At 39.6% G+C, this 20,733-nt stretch overlaps 1 protein-coding gene across 1 annotated transcript in view; it reads right to left on the reverse strand.

Moving 5' to 3' along the window:
- Window positions 1-371: 371 nt before the first annotated feature.
- LOC125240255 (glycogen [starch] synthase) overlaps window positions 372-20,733 on the reverse strand; it is a 57,143-nt gene continuing 36,781 nt past the window's right edge. The window contains exons 13-18 of the mRNA XM_048148101.1: window positions 20,313-20,390; window positions 19,186-19,360; window positions 18,101-18,230; window positions 17,385-17,466; window positions 15,580-15,712; window positions 372-486 (exon numbers count right to left, since the gene is read on the reverse strand). Coding sequence (XP_048004058.1) covers window positions 389-486; window positions 15,580-15,712; window positions 17,385-17,466; window positions 18,101-18,230; window positions 19,186-19,360; window positions 20,313-20,390 — 696 coding nt within the window. The 3' untranslated portion in view covers window positions 372-388. The remainder of the gene's footprint in view (window positions 487-15,579; window positions 15,713-17,384; window positions 17,467-18,100; window positions 18,231-19,185; window positions 19,361-20,312; window positions 20,391-20,733) is intronic.

Below are 20,733 nucleotides of genomic sequence, written 5' to 3' on the forward strand. Positions count from 1 at the left end.
GTGCTCATCACACAAATAAATGCCCTTACCGGGATTCGAACCCGGGACCGCGGCTTAGCAGGCAGGATCACTACCGACAAACCAGACCGGTCGTCAAAAATGTTCTATTTTTTAACCCCCGACGCAAAAACGACGGGGTGTTATAAGTTTGACGCGTCTGTCTGTGTGTGTGTCTGTCTGTGGCATCGTAGCCCGAACGGATGAACCGATTTAGATTAAGTTTTTTTTTTGTCTGAAGGCTGAGTTAGTCGGGAGTGTTCTTAGCCATGTTTCATGAAAATCGGTCTACTATGTCGCGGTCGGGGTTTTTTCAAAATTTTAATTTTGTGGTTAATAAAGGTTTTTGTGTCGGAGGTTTTTTTTTTATTTTCTTGTATTCCTATTTTGTTTATTTGTCGCTGATCCTCAATTCCGCGAGTTCCTTCTCCTCGTCCACTTCATCTTCGTCGTCGGAGCCGTGGACTGACGCGGCGGGTGTCGTTGTTCCTATAAAAAGAAGCATACATTAGGCTTAATAGTTTTGAATTCACGGTTATTTTTAACCCCCGACGCAAAAACGACGGGGTGTTATAAGTTAAAAGTGTCTGTCTGTGTATGTGTTTTTTTTTTTTATTATTATTATAAATGGGCTTACTCTTGACCACAGACTAGCCAAAGGCAAAGACGTGGCCTACGATGGAGTGAGCTCGCCCAGAAGATGCCTGTTCACTGTGTCTGTCTGTGGCATCGTAGCTCCCGAACGGATGAACCGATTAAGGTTTAGTTTTTTTTCTGAAAGCTGAGTTAGTCAGGAGTGTTCTTAGCCATGTTTCATGAAAATCGGTCTACTATGTCGCAGTCGGGGGTTTTTCAAAATTGTAATTTTGTGGTTAGGTTATAATGTATGGGATGGCATGATCTTCTTATACAGAGTGGGGCCTGTAACCAAGGTGAAGAATTGAACTCTAGGCTATTCTCCTTATACTGATCAACATTTGTTCGGCGACTTTTAAAAATAACTTGTATTTTGATTTTTAACCCCCGACGCAAAAACGACGGGGTGTTATAAGTTTGACGTGTCTGTCTGTCTGTCTGTCTGTCTGTCTGTCTGTCTGTCTGTCTGTCTGTCTGTCTGTCTGTCTGTCTGTTTGTCTGTGTGTGTGTCTGTCTGTGGCACCGTAGCTCCCGAACGGGTGAACCGATTTCGATTTAGTTTTTTTTGTTTGAAAGCTGAGTTAGTCGGGAGTGTTCTTAGCCATGTTTCATGAAAATCGGTCCACTATGTCGCGGTCGGGGGTTTTTTCAAAATTTTAATTTTTATTATTACCCTTGAAACTTTTTTCTAAGAGGTAATGTATTGCGAATTCTGTTAAGTCTAAAGTGTGACAGACAACGTCAATGACAACAATAATGGCGTACATTGAAGCTAATATTTATTTTGTATGAAAAATTAAAAATTTAAAGACTTCATAATTTTTTTAAAGTCACTGAACAAATGTTGATCAGTATAAGGAGAATAGCCTACAGTTCAATTCTTCACCTTGGTTACAGGCCCCACTCTGTATTTAATTTATGCTATCACGAACATGTGTAGAAAGCAGCAGAAGTGTATTAACGAATGATATACAAGAAACTGAGAAAATACTTATCAATACACAATATTCAGTTTTGTTGGATTTCGTTTAACCCTTAAATGCATGATTTTTTCTATTAACGAGATATTCAATATGTGATAGACAATGGTTTTCTGACTCTGGGAAAAATAATAAAAAAAATATTTATCGATTTTTATACTAAATCAGTGTTAGAAGTTTGTTGTAAATCAAACACCGAGCTCAGATGACAACTGGTTTATTTAATAATAACGGGTAGATTTTACTTATTCTTAAGCTACCTACAACATCTTTCCCTTAAAAATAAAAAGCATGCAATATAGAAACACAATCTAAACTTATCTTCAGTAAACAGTTTATTAAAGAGTATTACCTACAATACCTACTAGCGTATAGGACGCATAGGTTGGTATACAACTCAAGTAAACTAGTATACACTTACTCATTCGTCTTCTCTTTGTTTTTTAAAAAAGCAACAAAAAAAAAATCAAAAGGAATAGTAAGCAAAGAGAAGGGAGAATAATTATCTCAACATAAAATGGCGTATATAATTATACCTACAAACTACATACTTATTTAAGTTATTAAATGAGTACAAGTAATTAGGCATAGGTATCTAAAATAAGCTATTAATATCAATACCCATTTTGCGAGCTCTGTTACGAGTCATTGTGGGCTCATTTGACACGGTAGTCTGGGCAGTACCGCCACCGCTCGGTCCCGGGTTCGGAGCCGGCTCGGCAGTGGGCGCAGCCTTTACATCGAGCGGACTCGAACCCAGTGCAAGCGACTGCGTGGACGGTGGCTGGGACACGCCCGCCTCGCACTTTATTAAATGCCTGCGATTACGACGGTATTCCATACCTCTCCGATTTCTTATTATGTATGATCGAGGAGTACTACATGTCTTTACAATTTTACCTCTCATTTTATTAGTTATGTTCGTGTGATCCATTATTATTACATCATCGTCAACATTTAATTTTCGAAGATGCCTACAACGTTTGTCATAGTTTGTTTTGGTTTTATTCTGTTTTTCAATTAGTGCTTTATGGCACGACAAGTTCATATTTACCGGTTCTAACAAACTATGATGAACGGGCAGTCTGCAATTTAACCTTCGTCCCATTAGCAATTGCGCGGGAGAACCTATGTTACCGCGCGGCGTATTTCTGTAACTTAACAGATCTAGGTAGAAATCAGTACCACTATTTATTGATTTTGTTAAAATCTTTTTTAAACTTTGAACTGCACGTTCCGATTTCCCGTTTGACTGGTGATAATGAGGAGATGATGTTACGTGGGCAAATCCCCATTGATCTTTGAACCTATTAAAATCCCGACTTGTAAATGTGGTTGCATTATCTGTAATTACTGTTTGCGGTATTCCGTATCTAGCAAAATTTTCTTTCATAACAGTAATTACAGACAATGATGTTATGTTTTTCAACTGTGCTACCTCAATGAATCCAGAGAAGTAATCAACCATAATCAAGAAGTACTGCTTTCTATACTCAAATATATCCATTCCTACTTTGCACCACGGCAGTTCTGGAATAGGTATTGGTAACATAGGTTCCCTAGCGGGAGCATTCTGGTACTCCTGGCAGGCCTCACAGCGCCGCACATACGACTCAATGTCGCGCGTGATGCCCGGCCAGAACAATACCTCTCGCGCGCGGCTCTTGCAGCGGTCAATGCCCTGATGACCGTCATGAATGATTTTTAACATTTGTTCTCTTAACGCGGCAGGAATAAGAACAAGCTTATTTTTAAATATTATATCTGTAATAATATGTAACTCGTCTTTATAAGACCAAAAACATTTTAATTTTTCTGATACATCACGTCTGTTCTCCGGCCAACCCTTGTTTATATATTCTTTCAACTCGCACAAGACTTCATCTTTTTCAGTTTCATTTCTAATAAGATTTAATTTTGACTGTGACATTTGTACACTGTTCAACAATTGATTAACTTGATACACAACACATTTACTTATCGAGTCATCATATAAATCAGGAAGAGGCGCGCGCGATAAGGTATCAGGTATGTACATGTATTTACCAGGTTTATAGGTCACTTTTAAGTCATATCCTTGTAAACGTAAAAGCATTCTCTGTAAGCGCACTGGGATGGTGTCTAACGGCTTCGTGAAAATACTTTCTAGTGGTTTATGGTCAGTTTCTACCAGAACATTATTTTGACCATAAATGTACTGATGATACTTCTCACACGCGAACACAATGGCAAGCATTTCTTTTTCTATTTGCGCATACCTCGTTTGTGTGTCGGTGAGCGTGCGCGACGCGTACTCGACGGGGCGGCCGGCCTGCAGCAGCGTGGCGCCCAGCGCCACCGCGCTCGCGTCCACCGACACCACCACGGGCTGCGACGCGTCGAACAGCGTCAACACCGGAGCGTTACACACTAACTCTTTCAGTTTAACGAATGCTGTGTCGTGCACGGAGTCCCAACCCCAAACAGATTCTTTTTTAAGCAATCTGGTTAATGGAAAAGTATGTTCCGAATAATTAGGGATAAATTTAGACAAAAAATTTATTGCGCCTAAAAACCTCTCGAGTGATTTTTTATCCTCTGGTGCGGGCATATTTTTAATGGCTCTAGTCTTCTCGGGATCGGGTCTCATACCGTCTTTATTAAATACGTGCCCTAAGTACGTTACTTCTTCGACACATAACTTGCACTTTTCTTTATTAAATTTCAAATTAATTTCCGTTGCCCTGTCTAACAATTTATTTAATCTTTCGTCATGCTCTTCCTTCGTGCGACCCCAACAAATAATATCATCTATAAATGAATCAACGCCGTCTAAATTTTCTAACAACTGTTTAATTTTAGCATGAAATACTTCCGAAGCACAGTTAATTCCGTATGGCAAGCGTAGATACTGATATCTGCCAAATGGCGTGCCAAAAGTGCATAAGTCTGCACTCTCTTCATCCAACTGTACGGCCCAAAACCCTGAACTGGCATCTAAAACTGAAAAGTACCGGGCCCCGTGAAGCTTGGCAGCTATCTCGTTAATAGTCGGCAACTGAAAGTGAGCGCGCTGCACGGCGCAGTTGAGCGGCCGAGGATCGAGACAGATACGAAGTGACCCATTTTTCTTAGAGACGATAACTAACGCATTTACCCATCGAGTAGGGTGACTCACTTTACGTATAACACCTAACTGTACCATTCTGTCTAACTCTTGCCGCAATTTATCGTGTAAACCTATCGGTACTTTCCGCGTCGCACTAATAACCGGCTGAACAGTCTTATCAACCACGATGTGGTATAGCCCTGGAAGACAACCTAGCCCTTCAAACAAATCACTATGTTTGGACAAGTCTATAGTATGGACGCGTTTAATCAACCCTAACTCAATACAACTGTCACGCCCCAGTACGCTTTCAGAGTGCTCATTGTCAGGAATGGCAAATTTTAATTTATAAACTCGGTTATTATAATACCAATCTATTACAGATACACCTTTAATAGGAATAACATTTCGGGAATAACCAAAAAATCTCATGTTCGGTTCGTGTACAATATTTTTAGGGTCTAAACCTAATCGCAAATACCTTTGATAAGATAACATATTTATATCGGCACCACTGTCCAGTTTAAAACGTTCCTCGCCATACTCACATTTTAGTGTCTCATACCAGTCCTTCGCCGACGAGTTTACTGACGATACATTACAAATCACCGGTATAAAAAACGACTCGCACTCGTTACCCGATTCATCGTCACAAATCGCAATGTCATACACCTTTTTATTGACAGATTTACTCACACACATTCGCGCAAAATGCCCATAGCCCTGACACACAAAACACTGCACTCCATTAGCCGGACACTTGCCGGGATCGCAGGCCTGCCCGCACCCCGGACACGGAGCGCGCCGGTGGGCGGGCGGCGCCGCGCCGCTGGCCGCGGGCCCGGGCGCGGGCCGCGCGCCCCGGCGCCGGCGCCGCGGCTCGGCCTCCAGCGCCCGCCGCCGCCGCTCCGGCCGCCGCGGCCGGCCCTGCCGCCGCGGAACTGCACCAAGTCCACTTGCGAGGGTCCCGCGCTTATTTTGAGCGCTTCCAGTCTCCGGGAACCGTCACTCGATACCTCGTCCGCTTGACAAATTTTTATCGCCTTATCGAGTGTCAAATCGTCCGTACGAAGCAAACGGTCTCTAACGATAGTGCTCTTTATGCCGCAGACGATACGGTCGCGAATCAAATCCTGTTCCAATGAGGAAAATGCACATGTTTTTGTTAATAACCTAAGTGCCGTTACGTATTGGCTTATCGTTTCTCCGTCTTCCTGGTTGCGAGTAAAAAACTTGTATCTTGCTAAAGTTATGTTAGGTTTCAGACCGAAATATGCATCAAATTTTTCTTGAAGGGTTTTTATGCTATCGCGATCACTCTCCTTCTCAAACTCGAACGTCTGATATGCATTGAACCCCTCGGGTCCAATTAAATTGATAAGCAAACTGGCCTGAGTCGCGGCGTCCTCTTTCACCACTCCAGATGCCTTAAGAAATAAGTTAAATTGTGTCTTCCAACATTGCCACGCGTCAGCCCGGCTGACGGGGCTCCCATCTGTACTGAGCTCGGGAGGCGGTCTCGCGTGTTCCATTTTAAATCGCACTTTAGTACAAACACAAAAACACAATAACTCCAATATTTCCAGGAATAACCACCAATAACTGTATAAATACTATTAATTTCTTCACCGCTGTCACCATGTTGTAAATCAAACACCGAGCTCAGATGACAACTGGTTTATTTAATAATAACGGGTAGATTTTACTTATTCTTAAGCTACCTACAACAAAGTTAAATAGGCCAAATCTTATTTATACAAATATATCGTAATTGGTAAGTTTTATTAAAAAAAAATACTCCTAATTAAAAGGTACACTATTTGTGAAACCTTCATGATAAAATGTTTAAACATAAACTAATTACTAACTCCGAAAAAATCAGCCTAAATCACATACTAAAAATCGCCATCGTCCTGTTTTTTTCACACTTTTCCGCCATTTCATCTTAATCCTTAAATAATAAATAGTAAATCATTATATTATTTAATTTATTTCATTGTATCACTATCACTATCATCACTACATAGTATAAAACAAAGTCGCTTTCTCTGTCCCTATGTCCCTATGTATGCTTAAATCTTTAAAACTACGCAACGGATTTTGATGCGGTTTTTTTTAATAGATAGAGTGATTCTAGAGGAAGGTTTACATGTAGGTATAGTACCCGTGCGAAGCCGGGGCGGGTCGCTAGTATTAAATAATAATAATATATAATGAATGTAATAACTAAGCAATAAATATGATGTCACAGTTTCGTTTTCTGCCAACCCCTTATTTGCCAGAAGTGGCACTGAAACTTGAGTAGTTTCATGTGCTCTGCCTACCCCTTCATGGGATACAGGCGTGATTGTATATGTGTATATGTGTAAATATGATTTTGGATAGCTACATACCGAACCACGGGCCATCAAATATATGATGCATATATACATCACCATGCATTTAAGGGTTAATCTATAAACTCGACCAACCTTTTGCTGCTAACTGTACTTCTGTCACAAAAAACATGAGATATAATAATAAATAAATAAATAAATAAATAAATATTAAAGGACATTCTTACACAGATTGAATGAGACCCACGGTAAGCTCAAGAAGGCTTGTGTTGTGGGTACTCAGACAACGATATATATAATATGTAAATACTTATATACATAGAAAACATCCATGACTCAGGAACAAATATCTGTGCTTATCACACAAATAAGTGCCCTTACCGGGATTCGAACCCGGGACCGCGGCGCAGCAGGCAGGGTTACTACCGACTGCGCCAGACCGGTCGTCAGATATAACCTAACCACAAAATCAAAATTTTGAAAAAACCCCCGACCGCGACATAGAGGACCGATTTTCATGAAACATGGCTAAGAACACTCCCGACTAACTCAGCTTTCAGACAAAAAAAACTAAACCTAAATCGGTTCATCCGTTTGGGAGCTACGATGCCACAGACAGACACACACACAGACAGACAGACAGACAGACACGTCAAACTTATAACACCCCTTCGTTTTTGCGTCGGGGGTTAAAAACAGGTATTTATTTAACTATTCAAAGTACGTGTCAGTCTACTAAACAGATATATGTGGCTACAATACAACCAAACTAAACCTTATACATAAATGATACTAATAAAAACCTGAAAGGTACTGTGATTATTAAAACAGAAATTTACACATCATCATCCTCCTTGCGTTATCCCGGCATTTGCCACGGCTCGTGGGAGCCTGGGGTCCGCTTTGACAACTAATCCCAAGATTTGGCGTAGGACACTAGTTTTTACGAAAGCGACTGCCATCTGACCTTCCAACCCGAAGGGTAAACTAGACTTTACTAGCATTAGTGCGGTTTCCTCACGATGTCTTCCTTCACCGAAAAGCGACTGGCAAATATCAAAGTGACATTTCACACATAAGTTCCGAAAAACTCATTGGCGCGAGCCGGGGTTCGAACCCGCGACCTCCGGAACGAAAGTCGCACGTACTTACCGCTAGGCTACCAGCGCTCCTTCAGAAATTTACACTCCTCAAAGTGACCAAGGCCTCCAGTGCCTGAGGCTGGAATCGAACCAGCGTACTCTGCAATCGCGGCAGATGCCTGTACCCTCTCGGCCACCCAGGTCACAGTTGCTGAGGTCGAAATTACCTCCCATATAACTTACTATTCTTATGGCGCCCTCTATCATTTTCATTAGAAGATAATTTAATTCGAGTGTCAATTAATTAATTTTAATTAATAATTAATTTTCGTGGCACTTTATTCTCCTATGGCATTCATAAATATTGTTTATTGTCTGTGTGTTTACGAATAAAACTTTTCTATTCTATTCTATTCTATTCTAATTAGAAGCATATTTAGTTCTTAATTTCCTAGTATGTGCGGCTATGCTAATCTACCTAAAAGCACAGTAAACCGACTAACATTTTCACCACACCAACGGGTAAAGGCTTACTCTGCTATTCGAAAACAGATAGCAAAATTGCATTTTATCCACAAGAGTGCAAAGTAATTTCATACAACTTTTAACTTGATGTCTTAAGCTAGCTGATAGAATTTACCTATAAGTGATGATTTTAAATCATAAATATTGAACAAATCGATGGATTTGATTTAGTTTGATGTTTTATAGACAGTATTTTGTTCGTGTTGGTGTGGTGAAAAATTTTGTGTTTCACTCGGTGGCAAAGTTTGTTTAACCTTCGTGCCTTGAAACCCTCGCTACGCTCAAGATTCCACTTTTTCAATATTGGAATCTTTCGCTTGCTCTGGTGTCAATATTGGCACACGCGGTTAAACAACTACTTCGCCCCCCTGTGAAACAAATAACTATTATTTATATGCAAATTGTTGCAATATTCTTTAAATCAGAATTTAATGTGCTAGCAAATCGGTGAGAGTTCGGTGCTCAATAAACTTTTAATTTTTTAAAACCTAGGTAAACTTAGTATAGCAAATACTGGTGCTACCATCCCGTGGGACACGCGATAAGGCACTGGTTTCATCAAAACCGAGTAAGCGATGAGCTACAAACTAAAGACAGTCGCTCCCATGCAAACAAAAGATAGAGCGCGATCGCTCGGCGATGAACTATAAAAAAAAATTGGGGACACCTTACACAGATCAACTTAGCCCCAAACTAAGCAAGGCTTGTACTATGAGTGTTACGCCGTGGCTTGCGTGGGCGACGGTCGGGCGATGGTCGCGTGACGGCGATGCGACGCATACGAAATAAACCTTATCGATATTGAAGTATGAGACGCGACGGCGACGGTCGCGCGACCGTCGCCCACGCAAGACACGGCGTTAAGAGACGATATACATACTTAAATAGATAAATACATATACGTGAAAATAGTACATTACGATACAAGTGCGTAAAAAAGGAAGTTCGAAACGAGTGGCGATAAATTAAAACACGACCGAAGGGAGTGTTTTAAATCGACACGAGTTACGAATTTCCTTTTCGCACGTGTATCGTACGACGTTTTTCAGTACAGATGAGCCTCTGAAGTTTCGACCTGGCATATAATGAACCACTTCTCGCACTAGTGCGTAAAAAAAACACCATCTGTACTGAAAACTTAAGAAAGTCAGTCAATAGGCGTTTGTTTTGTTTGTGTTACTAATTTTAAATATGTGTTCTCTATTCGAACACGTCACACGCACATACAACAGGTGATATTTTAAAGTTTTTCACCTATACTTATACAGCGACGATATACATACTTATATACATAGAAAACATCCATGACTCAGGAACAAATATCTGTGCTCATCACACAAATGCCCTTACCGGGATTCGAACCCAGGACCGCGGCTTAGCAGGCATCACTACCGACTGAGCCAGACCGGTCGTCAAAAACATCATCGCATCTTTTATTTACACATATGCGACTATATTTTGTTCGTTTTTATTGCTAAGTAAGCCCGGTAAGGGCATTTATTAGTGTGATGAGCACAGATATTTGTTCCTGAGTCATGGATGTTTTCTATGTATATAAGTATTTATATATTATATATATCGTTGTCTGAGTACCCACAACACAAGCCTTCTTGAGCTTACCGTGGGCCTCAGTCAATCTGTGTAAGAATGTCCTATAATATTTATTTATTTATTTATTGCTAGCTCATCGCTTACTTTATCGCTTTTGTTAAGACGAGTGCCTAAAATTGAACCCTGACAACACAGTACCATGATCTACTTATTATCCACACAGTCATTCAGCTTCGATATCAACTCATCTATCTGTTCGGCCACAGCTTCGCTCAGCGGTTCCAAAAACTGCTCGTTGGGCGTCCTATAGTTTTCATTATCTGACTCGTTGAATGGCTTTTCGAAATTGAGCTCTATTCCGTCGGTGGAAGGAGCGTCTTTGATGTCGAGGAGTTCTAGAGATTGTTGAACGCTGAGCGTTGGTTTCTCGGTCTGTGTGTCCATGTCTTTTGTTGTGGTCGTTGCGACGAAGGTTGGCCGGAGGATGCGTACTGATAAATTTGGTATTTTAATTAATATTATACAGGGTAACATAAAAAGGACCGTACAAACTTTACATAGTAACTTTTGAGGTCATAATGAACTTTTCCCCTCACTAGCTCGGAAACACGTGTTTGTCCTTTAATACCAGCGGGTAAAAACGCATTTTATCCACTAGTGGATAAAGTAATAAGACTTTGAATAGAGGCAAATTTTTTGATTTAAAATTGATAAAAGTGGGTTAATCTAGTGATTAAGATGTTTTACCACCTGTGGCACTACTGGAAGCAGTGATAAACACGTTTTTTGCGTTGTACTTTCCTCGCTATAGTGAGGGGAAAAGTTTTGTGTCACACACGGGTGCAAATGTATTTTACTTCTCGTGTATTGAAAAACTCGCAAGCTCAGGATTCTATTCTCGAACCACTCGCTTCGCACGTGGTTCAACTATAGAATCCTTTCGCTTGCTCGTTTTTCAATTCCACACTCGGCGTTAAAGTACAACTTTGCCCCCTTGTATAACAAATAACTATGGTTACCAATGATGAAATCGCGAAAAAAAATTTGGCTGTTCCATGGCAATGAGCGGCATTATGACAGTCGAAACGTATGAAATACCCAACATTTTTTTTGTCATTTCAGCATTGGTCCCGTAATAAAAGTTGTTTATTATGACCCCAAAAGTCACTATGCAAAGTTTGAATGGTCCTTTTTTTTCACCGTGTATATTATTACCTTTAATTAATATTAAAAATAAGGTTCTTTTGCAAAAATTTAATTTTTGCACAAGCTTTTATCGCCGACTGTACCTTTCTTTCATCAGTCATCTACTGCTCTCCGAGACGTTTCTAAAAACCCCTTACTCGATGGGGATACGACGTTTCGTAACAGAGTTCCTATGACCACCTTTCTGCTCCATCATCAGATCAGCTCCATGATACCATAATATTTGCATTGTCACGTGATTTACAGCATGCAAAATTTCAGCTCAATCGGAAACCGGGAAGTGAGTCAAATTTAGCTTCTACGGTTTGACCCAAACTAACATACTAACAAAGCTTGTAATCAATAGGTATTTGAAGAGCACAGACATCAACCTCTAGATTAGGATTTAGTACTTGAGCGAAATATGTAATCTAAATCTAGTAAGACGTAGAAGGATATTTTTAGAATTTGGGACCCCCCATTAGCGTAAGTTGTTAACAAAAATTAACTCATTGTCAGTTTTGTGACGATAATTAAGCATGAAATTGCTATAAAAGTATTGTTTTTGTGTTAATTACATGAACTTTCAGCGATAAACTACATTCAGAATGTGAAAAAAGTAAATTTTTAGACAGATTTTATGCTTAACAGCGAGTTCATTTTTGTTAACAACTTACGCTAATTGGGGGACCCAAATTCTGAAAATGCCCAAAAAAAATGCCATACGACAGATAACTATAATAAGTAGGTATTCTAAATGTATATTAAACGCAAATGTGTCCATTAAAATCCGTAAAAGATTCATTTTAAATTTGTACCTATTTGAGATTCCGCAGAAAACAGAATAGAAAAATCTATTTTGAAAAAAAAATGTCTAGAATTTCTAGTTTCTTACAGAGCTTCTAATAATTACATTAAATGACATTTCACATAATTATCACGCTATTTAGTGACACTTAAAATTAACGAAAAATGGAATTTCTATGAACATATCTATTGCTATACATAATTTTGTTATTGACAATACCTCTATGTATTTGTATACGTATTGAAACCATGCTATGACATGCTTAGAACAATCACTTTTTGACCTACCACTGGATTTACCACTTGGGAACATAAACTTTTGGGAAGAGGCTGAAAAACATTAATTTAAAATAAGTTTTTTGCTAAAATTTCGTTTTTGGTACAAGCTTTTATCGCCGACTGTACCTTTCTTTCAACAGTCATCTACTGCTCTCCGAGACGTTTCTAAAAACCCCTTACTCGATGGGATACGACGTTTCATAACAGAGTTCCTATGACCACCTTTCTGCTCCATCATCAGATCAGCTCCATGATACCATAATATTGCATTATCACGTGATTTACATGTGTGCAAAATTTCAGCTCAACCGGAAACCGGGAAGTGGGTCAAATTTAGCTTCTACGTTTTGACGCACACTAACAAGGCAAGTTGAATAAAAGCTTTATGGAGTTTAGAAATATACTTATATATATATATAATATACTTATATAATACTTCTATACTCCCTGAAAAGCTTGTAATATACGTCATTGTTATGTACCTAAAACAAAATTACGAGATACATAATTTTAGATACACGTGCGGAAAGTATAATAAACAGATAATTATGCGAAGAAATAAGAAAAACGTAAAATGAATTATTTTAAATTGGAAAAATTACCTTTTTTTTTAATTTTCAATTTACCAACATGGATTACATTTTTAGGTACTTAGGTATTTTAGACACTTTAATCATATTACAGAAAATTTAATAAAATTAGTTTTATGTACTTTTTAATCCATACTAATATTATAAATGGGAAAGTGTGTGCGTCTGTTTGTTTGTCCATCTTTCACGGCAAAACGGAGATACGAATTGACGTGATTTTTTTAAGTGGAGATAGATGAAGGGATGGAAAATGACATAGGGTACTTTTTGTCTCTTTCTAACGCGAGCGAAGCCGCGGGAAAAGCTAGTAATTTCATATTATCAATGTGGCTACTACTGTCAACTTAAGCTAACTCTGCACTCTGCCCAGATTTTGGCAGATCAAAATGTACAATACCTGAGCATCACCAGTGAACCTTATGTTTTTATTGTTGACATTTATAATGTCATGCAATTTTAGTTCGAGTCTACTCGATATTACTGTTTTTAACCCCCGACGCAAAAACGACGGGGTGTTACAAGTTTGACTTGTCTGTCTGTGTGTGTGTCTGTCTGTGGTATCGTAGCTCCCGAACAAATGAACCGATTTAGTTTTCTTTTGTTTGAAATCTGAGTTAGTTGGGAGTGTTCTTAGCCATGTTTCATGAAAATCGGTACTATGTCGGAGTTTTTTTTTTAATTTTAATTTTGTGGTTATTATTGAAACTAATGCAATAGTTAAACACAGTATACACTTTATACAGTATCCACACTTACGCTTAGCGATCTCCAAGCAACCACAAAGTTGGTAATCATTTTGTTCACCAGCGCCGGGAGGAGTTATTTGAAGGTATATGAGAATTTTGTCACCTGAACAATGAAAAACTTTTTTTTTATTACATTTGCTGTTTAAAGGTCTAATTGCATTTACGTGTACTGAAGAATAATGTACTATTTTATTCCCAAGGGAGTTATGGATTTAGTTTTAAAAATGAATACTATCCGTACACTAGTTCAGGCAAAGGATGTTTCAATCAGTCAAGGATTTTTGTTGCACTAGCAGAGTTTGACTATTAAGCTATAAAAAAAATTACAAATTTTAAAAATTGCGTTTTATTTATGTTTTACAATTATTTCAAAGTATTTTACATTTATTTTGTAAATTTCACGCAGATAAAACGTTATAATTTACAATATGACAGGAAATTTTGACGGCCATCTCGATTTGTGCTTGACCGCGTTGCCATAGCAACGGGCTGTACAACAGAAACTTCAATAAGAAAATGCTTTGTCTTATGATTTTTTTCTCTGTGTTTTGCTCTCAAATGTGATGAAAAATATTGTGTGTAACTCAGGAGGTAAGGATTTTGTAAACTCGTGTCTATAATTCTCTCCAGCCTGTGGCTGTCGCGAATTATTAACACTCGTTGACAAAATCCCCCTTTTCTCCCTTGTTGCACAATATACTATTATTTCCTCGCAATAAATCGGTCAAAGTCGTAATGTATCCTAGTCTATATTTTTCTCGTTTGTCTTTTGTTTATTTTATTAATATCGAAAAGTTAAACAAAACAGTAATTTTAAGTTTTGAATAGATACTAATCCTGATAGATTACGCTTGATAAAAGTTAATTTATTAGTTTTCAATTTTTCACAATAATTCCGCACGTGTATGGAAAACATTTTCATACCTATTCCACACCTTCTCTTATGAATATTTATTTCTCAATTTCACCACGATTTCACTCAACATAATATTGGCTCTGCACTTAAAATAAGCCGTATATGGCCGTATTAGTCATTTCACAGAAAAAAAAAGCCAGTTCAACTGTAAGTTATATCACATATTAAATTAGGCTCTCATATGTATGTTTTGATAATATACTTACTAGAGTGTAGGGCTGGGTGGTTCAGAGATGGGTCGGGGATAGTTGAACCGTTTTCCCAGTTCTTTGTCCATATGGTACACGTAGTATGTATATACACCTATTCTACACTATGTATGTGTGTGTGTATACTTACTAGAGTGTGTAGGGCTGGACGGTTCGATGGGTCGGGGGTAATAGAACCGTTTTTCTAGTTCTTTGTCCATATAGTAGACGTAGTATGTATATACACCTATTCTACACTATGTATGTGTGTGTATACTTACTTTAGTGTAGGGCTGGCCGGTTCAGAGATGGGTCGGGGATAGTTGAACCGTTTTCCCAGTTCTTTGTCCATATGGTACACGTAGTATGTATATACACCTATTCTACACTATGTATGTGTGTATACTTACTAGAGTGTGTAGGGCCGGACGGTTCGATGGGTCGGGGGTAATAGAACCGTTTTTCTAGTTCTTTGTCCATATAGTACACGTAGTATGTATATACACCTATTCTACACTATGTATGTGTGTGTATACTTACTAGAGTGTGTTGGGCTGGGCGGTTCGGAGATGGGTCGGGGATAGTTGAATCGTTTGTATAGTTCTTTGTCCATATAGTACACGTAGTATGTATATACACCTATTCTACACTATGTATGTGTATGTATACTTACTAGAGTGTGTAGGGCTGGGCGGTTCGGAGATGGGTCGGGGATAGTTGAACCGTTTTCCTAGTTCGATGTACATTTGGTCAACATAGTCTGGGTACACAGTTTTGAGGGCTTGAGCTCTCGCTTGGCGGTAATACTGGAAACGAAAGGTGATTATTACGTATACATAATTTTAAGCTACAATTTTTACAACTAGGGAAGAAATCAAATTATTTTATTGGATATTTTTTGCTTTGTTGTTTTTCAAGTAGTCACACTACCTACTATATATAAATAAATAAATAAATATAGGACATTCTTACACAGATTGACTGAGGCCCACGGTAAGCTCAAGAAGGCTTGTGTTGTGGGTACTCAGACAACGATATATATAATATATAAATACTTATATAACATATAGAATTCATCTATGATTCAGGAACAAATATCTGTGCCCATCACAGAAATAAATGCCCTTACCGGGATTCGAACCCGGGACCGCGGCGTAGCAGGCAGGGTCACTACCAACTGCGCCAGACCGGTCGTCACGGCCGAGCCGGGAATCGAACCCGGGTCTTCAGCTTACGTGGGTCACCAGCGGGCCTTGTCGTTTTTTCTTTCGTGTATATCTATTTCAATTCTAAAATTTTTAATTTAATTTCTTGCCACAAGCGACAGATAATTTAAATACAAATTGAAGTGTAAACTAACCATGGTCCATATTTTTCTTATAAAAAACTCAAGATGGCGCCTGTAATGTATGGAATATCGTTTCGACATCCGATATCGGATCAGATAATGTGAAAACGCACTTAGGGCCAGTTGCACCAAACCGTCTGTCACCGTTAAAGCATTCGTTAAATTTTATAGTATGGGAAGTTCCATAGACTTCTGCTGCGTGACGATGATGTGTCTGTCAAATGTGGTTGATGCAACTGGCCCTTAGGGTTGAAAGGTCAGATGGCAGTCGCTTCGGTAAAAACTAGTGCCTACGGCAAATTTTGGGATTGGTTGCCAAAGCGGACCCCAGGCTCCCATGAGCCGTGGCAAATGCCGGGATAACGCAAGGAGGATGATCCCTTAGTAGACTTAAATATAACTTAACATCTTTTAATATGTAAAAATGTACATTCAGATGTAGATTTGAGAGTTATCTTTATAAAACCATAAATTAAATATAACAAGATCATACCATCCCATACATTAAAATGCGACCGCCTAAGACCGCGCTTACACTCCACCACACATAGATGGCGCCACAAAAAAAATGTCTTGTAGCTTTCGATTATACTTGTAGATGGCGTTAAGTGTCACTTTTGACATAGATTTACGGCTCGGAATTGACACTTAATGCCAATCTACAAATAATCGGTGGCAACAAGGCATTTTTTGTGGCGCCATCTATGTGTGGTGGAGTGTAAGCGCGTTCGTAGGCGGTCGCATTTTAATGTATGGGATGGTATGATCTTGTTATATTTAATTTATGATAAAACTCAATCTCAAGTACAAATAGAATCAAAATTCACTAGCAAAAAATTTGTATTGTGGGCGTTTCGAGGTTAATAAATAAATAAATAAATATTATAGGACATTCTTACACAGATTGACTGAGGCCCACGGTAAGCTCAGGAAGGCTTGTGTTGTGGGTACTCAGACAACGATATATATAATACATAAATACTTATATACATAGAAAACATCCATGACTCTGGAACAAATATCTGTGCTCATCACACAAATAAATGCCCTTACCGGGATTCGAACCCGGTACCGCGGCGCGGCAGGCAGGGTCACTACCGACTGCGCCAGACCGGTCGTCAAATACTTACAATTCCAAGATTTCTCCAATCCATGAGGTCGGACAGTCGCTCTGTGCGGTTCCTTTGAATAATGCGCTGCCGTCTCGTCATTCTGTTGAAAAAAAAAAAAAACAATCTTTACGTAACAACTTATGAAGATTTTTTTCTAATACTACGTCGGTGGCAAACAAGCGTACGGTCCGCCTGATGGAAAGCGGTCACCGTAACCTATGGACGCCTGCAAAACAAAATCTAAATCGGTTCATCCGTTCGGGAGCTACGATGCCACAGACAGACACCCACACAGACAGACAGACAGACAGACCCGTCAAACTTATAACACCCCGTCGTTTTTTCGTCGGGGGTTAATAAAAAAAAAACTCAACAGTTTATACTTAATCAAAAAATATTTAATAAAATAATTTGATTTGTTCCCTACATCGATAGATGGCAGCACCATCTCTCTCGCTATATCGTAATCCTGCAAAAGGATTCATATAGGAGGTGCAAGCACAAATTGCTCGCCCTTAGAGTTGGTCAAAGGCGCCTAGCCTTCAGAGATAACATACACTAGAGAAATTTCGACGGGTACCTCGGCGGTCGGGGTGGTGTAGCGGTTCATCACGTCAGCCGCGTTAGCTGGAGACCCGGGTTCGATTCCCGGCTTCGCCACCAGTGGGCTTGATCGCTTTTTCTTTAGTGTATGGTATCTAATGTATCTATTTCAGTTTATAGTTTATACTTACTTGGTAAAGTCAAACATGTATTGCGCCAGCTGTTGTACAGATCCCTCCAGAGAGATGTACCGCCTGTCAACCACGTAGATACCGTAGGACATGGGGTCGGCGATGTGGTCTTGCATGAAGCAGCCGAAACCTGGAACATGGGTTTATTTTTTGTTGTTAAACGAACACATATCTCAGTGATATGGTTTCTGTTATACATACTTTAATATTAGGGAAATTGTGTGTTCCGTCTTTGACGGCAAAACGGAGCGTAGCGCCTGAGTGGGTAAGTGAGTGAGTGAGTGGGCAAGTGAGTGAGTGTGTGGGTGAGTGAGTGAGTGGGTGGGCAAGTGAGTGAGTGGGTGGGTAAGCGTGTGAGTGACTGGATGAGTGAGTGAATTAGTGACAGTGAGTGATTTTTTTTAATCTGACAAGTTAGTGGTAATGCTGGGTATGCCCATGACGGCGCACTCGGCCGGCGTGTGTCCCCACGGCTCTTAGTATGACGGGAACACGCCGAGGTGACAACCTCTTACGAACTCTTCACGCCTGGTACAATACTGCTGCAAATGTACACTATATTACCTCATGGTGAGCTGGCACAGTAGCTTATAGACGCCCGCAGGTCCAGAGGTGTTATAGTGGATGGGTGAGTGGGTGGGTGAGTGAGTAAGTGGTTGAGTGAGTGAGTGAGTGAGTGGGTGGGTTTGAGTGGGTTAATAAAGTTAGTGAGTATTTTTTTTTTACCTGACAAGTTAGTGGTGACGCTAGGTATGCCCATGACGGTACACTCGGCGGACGTGTATCCCCACGGTTCATAGTATGACGGGAACACGCCGAGGTGACATCCTCTCACGAACTCTTCACGCCTGGTACAATACTGCTGCAAATACACTATATTACCTCATGGTGAGCTGGCACAGTAGCTTATAGACGCCCGCAGGTCCAGAGGTGTTGTAGTGGATGGGTGAGTGGGTGGGTAAGTGAGTAAGCGGTTGAGTGAGTGAGTGAGTGAGTGAGTGAGTGAGTGAGTGAGTGAGTGAGTGAGTGGGTGGGTTTGAGTGGGTTTGAGTGGGTTAATAAAGTTAGTAAGTATTTTTTTTTACCTGACAAGTTAGTGGTGACGCTAGGTATGCCCATGACGGTACACTCGGCGGGCGTGTATCCCCATGGTTCGTAGTATGACGGGAACACGCCGAGGTGACATCCTCTCACGAACTCTTCGTATTCGAGGCCGAAGAGAGGATTTGTCGAGGTTAGGAACTCTGGGTGGAATATTACCTGAAACACAATGATAATAATTATTTTTAAAAACCGGGACTTAATCGCGTATAACTACATATTAAACTGACCTCTTAATATGTAGTTATACGCGATGAAGTCCCGGTTGTTAAAAATAATCATGTGTAATAATCGTGAAAGTTTAAATCAGTGTTTCACAATGATAATCATACAATACTTCATTTCTGACAAAAAATATGTCCACGCTCAGTGTAGGGTTCCGTAGCTTCCCCTATTTTTTGTAACCCCCGACGCAAAAACGACGGGGTGTTATAAGTTTGACGTGTCTGTCTGTCTGTCTGTCTGTCTGTCTGTCTGTCTGTCTGTCTGTCTGTCTGTCTGTCTGTCTGTCTGTCTGTCTGTGTGTGTGTCTGTCTGTGGCATCGTAGCTCCCGAACGGATGAACCGATTTAGATTTAGTTTTTTTTGTCTGAAAGCTGAGTTAGTCGGGAGTGTTCTTAGCCATGTTTCATGAAAATCGGTCCACTCTCTCACGGTCGGGGGTTTTTTCAAAAACTGTTCAACCTATCAAGTTTAGAATAGTTGTCCTAGAAAGTCTTTATAAAGTTCTACTTCTGTGATTTCTTTTCATATTTTTTTTAATTATGGTTCAAAAGTTAGAGGGGGGGGGACACACTTTTTTTTTTACTTTAGGACCGATTATTTCCGAAAATATGAGCATTATCAGAAAATGATTTTAGAAAACCCCTATTCATTTATAAATACCTATCCAACAATATATCACACGTTAGAGTTGAAATGAAAAAAAAAAACACTACCCACTTTACGTGGGGGGGGGGGACCATCATAATAGTATATTGTGCAACAAGGGAGGTAAGGGGAATTTTGTCAACGTGTGTTAATAGCTCGCGACAGCCGCAGGACGTCTGTGGTGTCCTAATTGACAGATTAAAGTCGACGAGTAGAAAAAAAATATTATGAAACTACTTACTTTAACATTATCATTGACGGTGTTGAACATCTGGCAACGTCGCACGGCGTTCAAAACTGGATCGCTCCAATCATCCACCTAGAAAGAAACATTTTCCTGATATAAACTAGTTTAACTAATATTTTATACAATCGTGATATAATACAAAGCCATTCAGTCGAGTACCATGTTTAGACCACGAAGCTTGCTGAGTGGCCTAATAGTACAGTACGAGAGTGAAAAACTTAATTAGATCACTATTGTATACAATACTTTTTCTATCATCATTCAAGTTAAAATTAATGTTAATAGCGTCGTTCACCGTTGTATCAACATCAAATTACCTGGGACCCATTTCTCAAAACTTACAATTACAAGTTACAACCGGAAGTATCTTTCCAAATTTTCATATTAGACATTGACAAGCACTTGTAAATTGTAA

The sequence above is a fragment of the Leguminivora glycinivorella genome, chromosome 27, assembly GCF_023078275.1.
Source record: "Leguminivora glycinivorella isolate SPB_JAAS2020 chromosome 27, LegGlyc_1.1, whole genome shotgun sequence".
Classification (NCBI taxonomy): Eukaryota; Metazoa; Arthropoda; class Insecta; order Lepidoptera; family Tortricidae; genus Leguminivora; species Leguminivora glycinivorella.